The 11,929-nt window shown below is 44.0% G+C and overlaps 1 protein-coding gene across 1 annotated transcript in view; it reads right to left on the bottom strand.

Annotated features, from left to right (window-relative positions):
- The window catches only part of LOC111222606 (nuclear receptor subfamily 2 group F member 5), a 23,935-nt gene extending 12,337 nt beyond the window's left edge, over positions 1-11,598 (bottom strand). The window contains exon 1 of the mRNA XM_022746397.1: positions 10,366-11,598. Coding sequence (XP_022602118.1) covers positions 10,366-10,732 — 367 coding nt within the window. The 5' untranslated portion in view covers positions 10,733-11,598. The remainder of the gene's footprint in view (positions 1-10,365) is intronic.
- Positions 11,599-11,929: the final 331 nt, after the last annotated feature.

Raw genomic sequence — 11,929 nt, 5'->3', positions numbered from 1 at the left:
GGGGGGGGGGCACATGTGAGGGAAAAAAAATGAGGTAAAAGGGTGAAATGGTGAGATAAGGTGGAGAAGTAAAGAGTGAGAGGTGATAAGTTGAGAATTGAGGGCAGAGAAAAGTGGGGGGGGGGAGTTCAATCGGTTTGAATATAGCCTGAGATGAGTCTTCAGACAGAGAGCAGTGGTTTACATAAAGAGACAGGTGGAGGCAGGAGGTGGAGAGAGAGGGGTGAAAGAAAAGGGAGAAGGAGGGGGTTTGGAAAATGCTTTTAACTCTGCATCACCTGTCACCTCACACGCAGCAGCTGTGTCAATTGAACGCACTGTGGCACGTCTGAAAAACGAGGGGTCAAATCACTCAAGAGCATTATAAAATTGCCCCTAATTCTAGCCTGTCCTGCGTGTCGAAAAAATACCTCTGCACAAAAGGTGTTGACCTCAAAACTACTAGTTTTCCCTGTGAACTTGTGTCAACCCGTGTTCCCGGAGAAGAATGTGGTCTCCTTTGGCAAACAGCGCGGTCTCGCTGGGCTAAGCTATGAGGAGGTGTTGCCTGTCACAAAGACGACGTTGCACAACGGGACATTCCTTGTCACTGGCGCTCCTGCAGCTCTTGTCTTGCTCTGCAGAGGACAGCTGTCAGATTAGCCACACGTGTCTTGTCTTTGCAGGATTTCACGATCAAAAGGTGAAAGAAACACAGCTCTGAGAGGCGACGCTGAGAGCAGTCCAGAGAGCAAGGCCACAAATATGGACAAATATGTTCTCTTCAGGCACTTCGGTGTGTGAGGTGAAAGACTGTTAAACCGTGCAGTGCTGTTGATGTCAGTCAGAGAAGTTACTGTGATGCAGGTTTGAGAGAGACTCAACGAGTTGTCCCTATCAGCACGGACATCAGGTGTGCCTTCCAAAACTGCTACAGATCACTGTTGACGAAATAAACCTGTTTTATGATTTGACACCTCTATAGTTAAGGTCTGGTTAGGTTTGAGCGCAGAGTTAGGGTTCATCGTCGTGGTCACAACAATAATAACTACGTAGTTAGGGAGCGATCATCATGGTCAAAATAAACTAATGTTGGCTGAAACCAACAGCGGCCTCCTGTGTTAACATTTATTTTGGGAGGAGTCCCAGATCTCCTCCCCACACAGACTTTGTCAGTCTACATCAGTGTCACCTGACCTCCTGCTTTGCTTTGCTCACGGTGGACAACAGTCACATTTCCTCCGGCCACTAGAGGGCTTAGATGCTTTAATGTAAACAGGTGTTGTTTGGGGCCACTTGCTGAAATGCTTCAGTTGAATGCATTCCTTGGGAAGACAGTCTCGAAAGACTCTTCCCTGACTGTCCATATCTAAGTCTGTGCACTTCCACGACCTCAAACTGTCACCCTGTCCAAGCTTGTTAGCGTGCTTCATCCAAAAAGGAAACTTCTACAGTCTGGTTTCCACTACTTCTGGTCTTCTCACTGATGCACTGAACAGGCTTTGAAACACAGTGTCCCTGACCTCCATGGACAATTTATCAAATTCATCAAAAATTCAATGACGTGCCACAAATTCCGCAACCTGTCGGGGGCCCTGTTCATGTGGCTGATTTGTGATTTCACAGCTATTAATCTGCTCTCATATTGATTAGTGGTTAATCCTGCAGATGGTGGCAAATCTACTTGATCCACTTGACTTTTCAAAAGCCTCATTGTGGGGGTCACTCGTGGCTGAGAGGCAGAGCAGTCAAGTACGTCCGACTGAGACACATCGCTCTCTGTTTTTCCTCGCCTACAGCTGGCTGACGAGACTGAGGGAGAGAGAAACAAAGAGGGAAAGGAGAAGGGAGAGAGAGAGAGAGAAAGAGGGGTGATTATGGAAAGGTCCAAAGCTATAGAGAGAAAGAGAGACAGAGTGTAGAGACAGAGATGTAGTATCTTGACATAGAGGAGGGCAGCAACAGAGAGCCAAAGAGACAGAAATGACATTAGAGAGAAGCAGATGCCTGAGGATAAGGGAAAAAAAGGAAACCAGGGTCAGAGACGGACAGATAGAGAATGACAGGGGGGTGGGAGTATAAAGTCAGATTTGGGTGTCTGCTATAATCTGTTTCCTGCTTTTTAATTGGTGCACTGTGGCTTATATCTTAATGCAACTGACTGAGCTTATCATCTGACAACAAGAAGGGAAAACAGCTAGAAAAGGAAGAAAAATACACTACAAGTTGTTTTTTCTTGACAAAAACAAAAGTGACTTAGATTCCAAATTGAGGGCAGAAAAAGCACTAAAAAAAGCTACAAATCCCTAAAACCCAAGACAAAACAGCAGCCCGTGTAGGTAGGGCATGAAATGAGGGCACGAGAATGAGGGAGAGGAGGAAAGTGCATGCAAACAGAGGTACCATGGGACATTTCAGCTGCGACTTTCAAAATGCCACTTCAGCAAATGGCAGCTGGCAAAGAGCACGGTTCGCTGCCTGGCTGCCCTGGATTAGCCTCTGGGTCAGACTGTTAGTGGAATTACAGCAGCTAAATACAATTAAGGCCTATCAACATTTGGACTAAAAGGTCACGGTGCCGGGGCAACACAGACGCATAATAGATTTGGCTCAGTCTAATAGTTGCTTTTAATAAGTAGCTTTTCCATTTCTAATGCTTCCACTGGAGAGCGAAAAATAACTGCGTTACCCTGCATGAACCTGCGCCTGCGTCTCCACATCTCCAGTGCCTCAGCTCGGCTGAGTGTGTGTGTGTGTGTGTGTGTGCATGAGAGGGGTTTACAGCATTAGACTGTAAAATGAAGAAAATATTAAAACACGTGGTTGTAAAGCTAAAAAGAACATAGTTTTATACCCAGTGAAAAGAACATTTGGGAGGTAAAGGAAAGATTTTATACACCTATATGTGTGTGTCACTGCATATGTGCATGGCTGTGATCCAGTTCAGAGGGCAGCATGTGATGTGACACCAGGGTGATATCCCTGTGGCTCTCATGGTTTTATTTTGGCCCTGAACTTTGACCTGCGGGTCACTGCTCTGCAGCAGGGCACAGGGAGTCAGATAGGAGCGGAGAGGAGCTAATGTGTAAACCAGGAGAGAGTTAGAGATAAAGAGAAAGACACTGATAAACACAGAGATGTTACTGAGCAAAAACAGGTCAGAAAATATTTAATTAATTTTGAATACCTAAAAACCTCTGGTCCTGTTGCTGTGGCAGTTCCCAGATTAGTCAATGAAACACTGAGCAGTTCTGTGACACACTGCTCTACTGAGCTTTTGACGCTTAACAAAATATGTTACAAAAACCACTAATTTTTATATCATAATCTAGAAAAACTGATAGGCCTGTTTTCCTAACCCTGCTATAAAGACATTTGCTTTAATAGAATAACAAGGAAGTTACCATGATATTCAATATTTTGTCTTAATCAGTTAGCTCATGGTTTTGCATTTATAGTGTGTCTTTGAAACAGCTATGAGAAGTGAAGCTACTGTATGGCTGTGGTTTCAGAGTCCATTGTCCACAGTGATTGTGCTGTTGTGAGCAATTGTGCAAGTTCTTCTTCTGTTTATTCCACAGAAACATTGTGTGGCGCTATAACCCATATTTCTAAATGAATAATAGATCAAATGACTACTTGTACATGAAAGGGGTCACTCACATTGTAGTGACAAATTTTAGCATCTTTCAGCTCTTTTTTTTTTTTTGGTTTTTACTGATCCAATTCCCTCCATCCTGTAAAAACCCAACTGGTCACCACCTGCACAGCATCACATGACAAGGTTAGAGACTGTGTGATGAGCACTGTGGAGCATTTAGCAGCTAACAGTTAAACAAGAGTGAATAGTGGACTGGTGGGCAGAAACACAAGTCTAAATGCTGAGCTGTAGCTGCTGGATGTGGAAATGATTGCTATTGCCATATGAATTTTATTAGGTGTTAATATGTCAGTGTAGTTTACAGCCTGTTTCTGCTGCCCCCAGGTGGACAAAAAAACAGTTAGGTTCAAATATGAGAGTGTTAGTAATAGTTGCTAGTATAAAAGTGAGTGAGTGCACGCGGTGTATCTTTGAGGAGAAAACATTCAACATACAAAACAGGACCAAAGGTTCAGTAATGAATGAGTGAGTTATAATTGTAACTGCACTGGAGGGAAACACTTAATTAAAAAGAAAAATAAGGCTGGTGTTTAAAGCTGGGGCTTGGTATAAGCAAAACTTATATTTCTGAGAGAAACAGAGGAAACATGGATATTTGTGTTGCTCACTCCACTCTTTCTTCCCCTCCATGGAGAAATCACTGAGAATAAACCACCTGTACACTGGAAGAGGGGCTGACTGTGTCTCCAGTCGTGTGTCGAACATGAGAGAGCGGGGGTGGGGGTGGGTGAATGTGAGAGACACAACAGAACGAGAGCGCAGAAGAACCGGAGGCAGTGCAGGAGCGGGAGGGAAACAGTGACACAGACAGAGACCGACAGAGACATGGAGCGCAGAGGAGCTTCGCATGAGGACGTTTGGTAGCTTTTGCTGTGCGGCTTGCAGTTGCCTCAGTCTCCCTCTCAGACTTTGATGAGGCAGTTCCTGAATTAATTAGTGAACCAAATTCACCCCGTGCTCAGTGACTCTGATTCGTGCTATCCTTATTTACACTTACACAGCGCCGCCCCTTCTGCTCTTTATTTACCACACAGTGGGCCACAGCAGGGATAAGCCCATGTCTTTTCTGTGATTACAGCCTTTGGAGAGGACATTAATGCATCAAGCTGTGTGTACATGTGTTTCTTAAATAGCTCCTTTCTGCCTGGGTTGATTTGTATTTCTCCAGCTAGTTCATCTTAATATTATCCTACAGTAAAAATACATACTATGACTAAGACTATGAGTAGAACTACATACATTAAAGAGCCACTTCCCTCAAAACACCTATGCATGCCATGTATATGTTTTTGGTTTCATTGTTTGGAGATCATGAGATATTTTCCACTTACACTTCTGCTGCCAAGCCACTATGATGGAGGTGAATTGGAGGAGTGGACTTTTTGGTGCTCAAAGCATTAAAAATAAAAATTCAGCTGTAGTTTGCTTTTCTTTTCTTTTTTTAGAACAAGCCACCTAAAGGAGAGCTGCTCCAACCTGCCTGCATGACAGTCATTAGACTGGTAAAATGTGGCTTGATATTATGTTTCTTCAGAGGTTTTGGAGAAAATAAAGAAATAAATGGGTAAATACATAAAACAACATATTTCTATAGCATACTTTCTGTCCAGGTGGGATGGTGGTTATGTGGAGGATGTAATAGGCTACCATCAGGAAATAAAATCAAAACGATCACACCTGCTTTGAGAGAGACCAGTAGAGTTTAAATTGGAAAGTTTGGGAGAAGAACCTGACACGACTCACCAGTATCCAGCTTGTATTTTTTTTAAAAGTCAATATAAAAATATTGATTCCATATGTGGTAGGAAAAGTCTGTTGCAACTGCTATTAGTGCATCTTGGTTTCACCTGCTTCTTCTTCTTCTTCTTCTGAATAGTGCTAGTACACTCCCACCCAGAGAGCATGGATAAGATCATCAGCTAAATGCCTAAAATATACATGTGCACAGATTCCCCACAGTGCTGCATTAGAGAACAAATGTGTGGCAGACTGCGGGAGAAGCCTCGTCGGGGGGGTTAAACGCTCCTGACAGTGACTGACAAATTCTGTGCCTCTTTGTTGGCTGTGTGTTATTACCAGTGACCCAGGTGAAAGACAAAAAAAACAAAACAGGTTGAGCTACTTAAGTCACGGGTAAAACAGTCCGAGTCGGTCAGTATGTTCCAGTGATTGACTGAATGAACCCGAGCAGCTCACATTACGTTTACCTTTGTCACATTAGTGATACTGTGGGTTGTATAGTGAGGAGGTCGTTATCACCTCCCCTCACCTTGATGTGTCCCAGCGCATTAAAAAGCAGCATCATTCATCCATTCACCTGCGTGCCTTTAAAGTTAGCCTTGAAGATAACGTCATAAGCTCCACTGGATCACTTTAATGGAGGCCTGGCAGTACTGGAGCCATTTTCCTCTGAGAGGCTGCTGGTAATGACTTCGCCTGCGAGTGTGATGACAGGGGTTTAAGTATTTGGATATGTCAATAGCTAAATTACTGGGGAGGGATAAGTAAAGGTTTTCAGAGGCAAAGGAGGCCAGACCGCAGTGTTTTGGTGTTAAATTGCCCACTGTTACAGGCCCACCGTGGAGTATGGATTAGTCAATACACACTGTCTGTTAGATTTTAGTGCTGCAGTGGGGTATTTACTCGCTGGAGAGGCCCCTGGATGGTTCACACATTTGGACTTTGACTTGAGCCTGTCTGTTATTAATGTTTTAGTTTTGGTTGACCTACATTTTCCGCTGCTGTTGGTATTTTGTCAGAGTGCAATATGGGTCAGAGGAGGCAGCAGCCGTCCCACTGTTTGTGTTGAATGTGGGTACTACAGATTCCTTTGCTACAAATGGATGTTGAGACTATGTATCCCTGCACTCTGCTAACTGTCTGTCTGTGTGTGTGTGTGTGTGTGTGTGTGTGTGTGTCTGTTGTGTGCAAACAGCTGCCCGGGTATATAATTCAAGATACACACAACAGACAAGATGACATTATCATTGTGTATGCATGCATTAACCAGCCACAGTAAAACTACCACATGTATTTATGTCCTCAATGAAGTCAGGAGCTCATCCTTGTGCAGTGTTTCAAAATTAAAACATTCACTGCAGTTCAAAGGAACTGTCAGGCCGATTCTCTTTGCCTCCGTGCTTCCTCTTCAGACTAGAAACTGCACTGACAAGCGGAGGTTCTGTGTAGCTGTGCGGTGAGACAATGACACAGGGTCTTAGGGGCTTGATTCCCACTGAGGCCGGCGCAGTAATGTTCGCTGTCATGGCGATGGAAGGTGCTCCGGAGAAAAGTCTCCAACAAATGATATTATGTTCTACACAGCGGTCTCCAGAAAGAGGTCAAACGTTGCCTTTGGAAAAAATAAACACTCACTTGAAAGCGAGGAACTTCTAAATCTGACGCGGTCCACTCATGAAACTTTTAACGTGTCTTCTCAGCAGCTAAATATTAATGCAGTCTAAACAGAAAAGTCACGCAGCAGCATTAGTGATATGAAACTCTATTAAAGTATTAAAGCTCTGCTATCCAAAAACTCCATCTTTTTGTAGCCTCACAGATTTACACTCCATTTGTGAACAAAACCAGTCAACACTTTAAATAATTACAATGACATAAGTTGTTCCATCCACCAGCACTTTCCCTCCATTTTGGTTTTCACTTTGCCCAGATGTGAGGTACATTATGACCTATATGCTATGATGGAATACATCTCAAAGCAAGTTAAAAAAAGGCTTCTAAATAATTAAGAGCATGGCAAACTGCTTTAGCTGAACAAACTGTGTTTCCACGCGTGACTTTATTTTGACAATATCTTTTCAATAACTTGAAAATGGGGAAAAAAAGAGAAGGAAATATCACACACAAATTTCACCTGGATCATAACTGAGAGTAAACATCGCGTCTCCCTTGACAACCTTACGTGAACCTCTTGAATAATATAAAGGAAACATGACTTATGTATGACCTGTGGGGAGGATGCCAGTGGCTGTGTGCTTTAACAGCCCTGACACTTTTCAGTTGGCGCCCTCAGTCTTTGAATTCGAGGATACAGCAGTGTTTAATGTACTGTAGTTGTTACAATAAAATAACGGTGCCAGGATTTGTCTCAAATATTCATGAATCTTTACAGAAATATTCAGATATTTCTGTGTTGTGTTTAGGAATCAAGATTAAATAACTGAGGACAAATGAACAGCTGTGAAAGTGCAAATGCATATTATTTATAATTCATTAGGATCACTGGGATCACATCACTGCCTTTCTCAGCCTCAAAAACTATTTTTGACTATTAATTCTTGTTTGTATTTCTCTGTTCGGTTAATCATCATAAAATTAGCTGTAGAAAACTGTAGAAAACTGTGCATGTGTCTTAACACAAATTGTCCTAAGTAGACAAATGATCGCTGATAAACAGAAGTCAGACGACAAAGAGGATTTAAGGACACCGTTTAATCCCACTGACCTCAAATACACCAGCAGATGAGCTCAGCCATTAAATTGACTCGCCTCACATTTTTAAGCGTTTTGCGCCCACGCACAAGCCAAAAAATATATGAAGGAGTCAGCAGACGATGACTTTTAAAATCTTACAATTTCTAACAGAATTTGGAGATAATTTACCTTCTTTTCGATTTTTTAAATGAATTTCTGGTTTCCTTTCAACATGATACACACTTTTTAATTTTGGAATTAGTTGAAACTGAAGGTAAAGAAATCATTTATGCCTCCAGGAAAGATTTTTTACTTATTTTTAGAAATTAAAGAGACTCGGTGACTTGGGAAGATGAATATTTTTTGCAGTGTAGACTAGCACAGCCTATATGCACAGCATTACACGCTATGATATTATCTAAATATAGTAAGTCTAATTCCTTATCATGAACAGTATGCAGCCTTCAGGGATTTAAGATCACACTGCAAAAAAGAGTAAAGGATAAACCACTGACGGTGAAATAAAACATTTATTTCGAAGGCGAGCTCGAAATTATAATGTCACATTTGAAGTGTCTTAACGTAAAACTGAATCTGGCGGATATTTTGTGCAATAAACACGTTTGGTCCTCGGGTTCATTCAGTCGCAAAAGAGCACGAGCGAGTCTATGTGGCTTGCGGGTATTTTACGTGAGGTAAGACTGTATGTACAGTGCGCGCGTGCACGCACACACACACACACACACACACACACACACACACACACACAGTCTGAGAGCCATAGCAGTGCACTAGCGGGAACCCTTGAGGGATCATCTCATCCCGCGCTCTATAGGGAGGACGGGTATTTCCAGCGTCTCCGTATTTACATTTTGGCTCAGGCTGAGAACAAAGGGGCTGCGAGGTCGTTGTGTGTCCTTCAAGATCCGAATCCTGCCGAAGAGTCCTTGAGCAAGACAGCGGGCGGGGGATGCCGCAGCTGACCCTATTCTGTCCTCTGAGAGGGAAAATAAAAGAAGTGACATCTTCACTAAAGACTCAGACTTTTGAGGATAACTGAGGTCAAAGCGGGAGAAAGGTTCACCTGTTCTCATGAGGTGTGTGTGCACAGTTTGCAGATAAACTGGGGTTGACATTTACATTCATTTCCCAAAGAGATTATACAGAGAATCAAAATATGTACAGGGTCTCGCAGCGTCAGGAGGGTCTCTAAATGATGTGTTTGTGGCTGGAGCACAGTCATCTCATCCAATGTGCATAAACAAACAGAAAAAAAGATCCCATCACCGCCAGCCCAGCAGTTCATTTCATCCATTTGCTTCACATTTTAAAATATGCACCATCGAATCTCTCATGAATTGGGGGGGGGGGGGGGGGGGGGGTGTCGGTGCTGAATGATAATTAATAAGGGAAGCGCTCCTCTTCACCAGCACGTTTTCACTGCTCCTCTTTGGCACTAACTGACCCGTTCTTAATCCAGCACAATACAACAAATGTAGCGGCATCCTCTTATAGCGGCTCTGGGTGTCGGTGAGCAAACAGCATAATTAAAATAGAGGGACAAAGGAGGGATTTCACAGAACAGAGCGCGCCGGGGTGAATATGTGTGTGTGTGTGTGTGTGTGTGTGTGTGTGTGTGTGTTTGGTAAATGAATGTGAAATAAGCATAGTGGAACCGCAGGTGGTGACTGATTATTTACCCATAACAACAGTGGCTGAGGGATAAACTGTATAGAAGCGCACAACCTTTAGATCAACAGGCACAACAAAACATGACGCACGTTTTACGCACAAAATCTCTCACTGGCACTTCTTCGGTTTACACGTGTGATGCGACATGTTACAAAAAGAGTGAACTGAGTGTCACATTTAGCCTTCAAGTGTTTTCTTTTCTTCCAGCAAGTGAAAATCTATCGGTGTGGTGGAGTAAAGCTTTCCAATCCAAATCTGTATGTGTCCATATTTGTCTTAAATTAAGGGAACGATCGGCCTTGCTACGCTTTGTTGCAAATATATAGTTTTTTAGAAAAGCCATAAAACAAGTGAAACTGCACAGGAAACAAGAGCCTCGGCCAATGTGAGGAGGTGGCCACTTGTTTTAAAACTGTAAAATCTTTTACGGCTGACTTCCAGACTTAACGGCCTGTTAAGATCCATATTTTACAGTGAACAACCTTACGCACAACTTTAGGCACAGAAACACGTTTTGCAAACAAATGCCTCTCGTGCCACAGGCTCACACTGACTCCATCACACCCTCCACCCCACAGAGAGCACAGCACCGGCCTTACCTTCTCTCCTCATGCCGACTTTGAGGCACTTCTTCAGCCGGCAGTACTGACACTGGTTCCGGTGGTGCTGGTCGATGGGACAGTCTCGGTTCCCCCGGCAGGTGTAAGTGAGGTTCCGCCTCACCGAGCGCTTAAAGAAGCTTTTGCATCCCTCGCAGGTGAACTGACCGTAATGCTTCCCACTGGACTTGTCCCCGCACACCATGCAGTCCACGTTGGGGATCTTGTCCCCGGAAAGTGCGTCGTTCCCCGGGGTGGAACCGTTGGGTGTCCCCGGTGCCCCGCCGGGCTCTTGGCCGCAAATCTGGAGCTGAGACCCCGGATCTGCAGAAATGTTCTCTGGCCACTGGTTTACTACCATTGCCATGCTATCCCCAAACACTTTGGTCTTTGTTTAAATCACAGAAGGAGTCAGACTACGTTGATAGAGATCCGTTCTGACGTCTTGGGAGGAAAAAAGAAAACGAGAAAGGGAGAGAAAAAGCGCTTCCCACCTTCTCCGGGGTCAATCTGAGTTTATCTGAGTTTATTTATTCTAAGCGCTTGTCTATATTACTAAGTTCTCTCTGTAAACATCTATCAAAGTTTACAGCAACAGCGAGGTATCAACATGATCGATGCACAAGAGCGTAGCCTACAACTCCCGGTGCTCCTCGCTGCGCAGCAATCCATAAACACGTTGTTCTTCAGAGTGTAACCTCTCGGAAAAGTCAGTCCAATAAGTCAGTGTGTAGGCGGTAAAAATAAACCCTTATCTGAGTCACTGCTCGCCTCTGGGATTTGAAAAAGGGAAAAACAACAGAGGATATGACAGACAACAATATTTCGCCTCTCACTCGGTCGCTCTCAACACTGCATGTGGATTCACTCAAGATTAATTCTGTCTCTTGAATGACAAGCTGGATTTAATACTGACCGCATTTCACGTGGAGGTTTTCTTTAGTCCCAGTTTGCTCTTGGAAACGGAAGAAAAACCGCACGTCCCGTGGAGAGTGGTTCAATCCTGGCTCCTCTTGTTCTTGCGCGCCGCGGCGAGCTTCTGGATCGCGACGTCAGTGTGTGCGCTCTGATCTTTATTTACCCAACACACCGCCGAAATATCCTCAGTGCTGCTTCTGGGTGATCGTCCGTGAAGGAAAAAGCTGAAACAGAAAACAGTCTCAGCGCAGGACAAATCTTTGCCGCTCGAGTGTTACCGACTTCACCCTTCGACTGGCTGTCCCGTCTCCGAGAGGCAAAGCTACAATTTGGGGAAAGTGTTACTAGCAGGCTGCCTCATACGGCTGCCCCCCTGGCGGTGCTCCATATAAGGTCATAACTGCCAAATAAGGTCATATCCCCTCCCCTCAGCGGGAGCGGTGAAAGATGAAGGGCCGGCCCTGATTGGTCCCAAAAGTCTGGGAAGAAGTAAGACGCTCTCTGATTGGACGGTGGTCGATTAGGATGGGTCTGACTGACAGGAGCGGTTGTTTGTGATATAAAGTGAATCCACATCAGTGTCCCCCGTGGAAATAACATCTTCTGCATCTTGTGCGTCCAGGAATAATAAACCTGTAGTTAATAT

The sequence above is a fragment of the Seriola dumerili genome, unplaced genomic scaffold, assembly GCF_002260705.1.
Source record: "Seriola dumerili isolate Sdu_G_001 unplaced genomic scaffold, Sdu_1.0 BDQW01000104.1, whole genome shotgun sequence".
NCBI classification, from domain to species: domain Eukaryota; kingdom Metazoa; phylum Chordata; class Actinopteri; order Carangiformes; family Carangidae; genus Seriola; species Seriola dumerili.
This window is presented reverse-complemented; position numbering and strand designations above follow the sequence as displayed.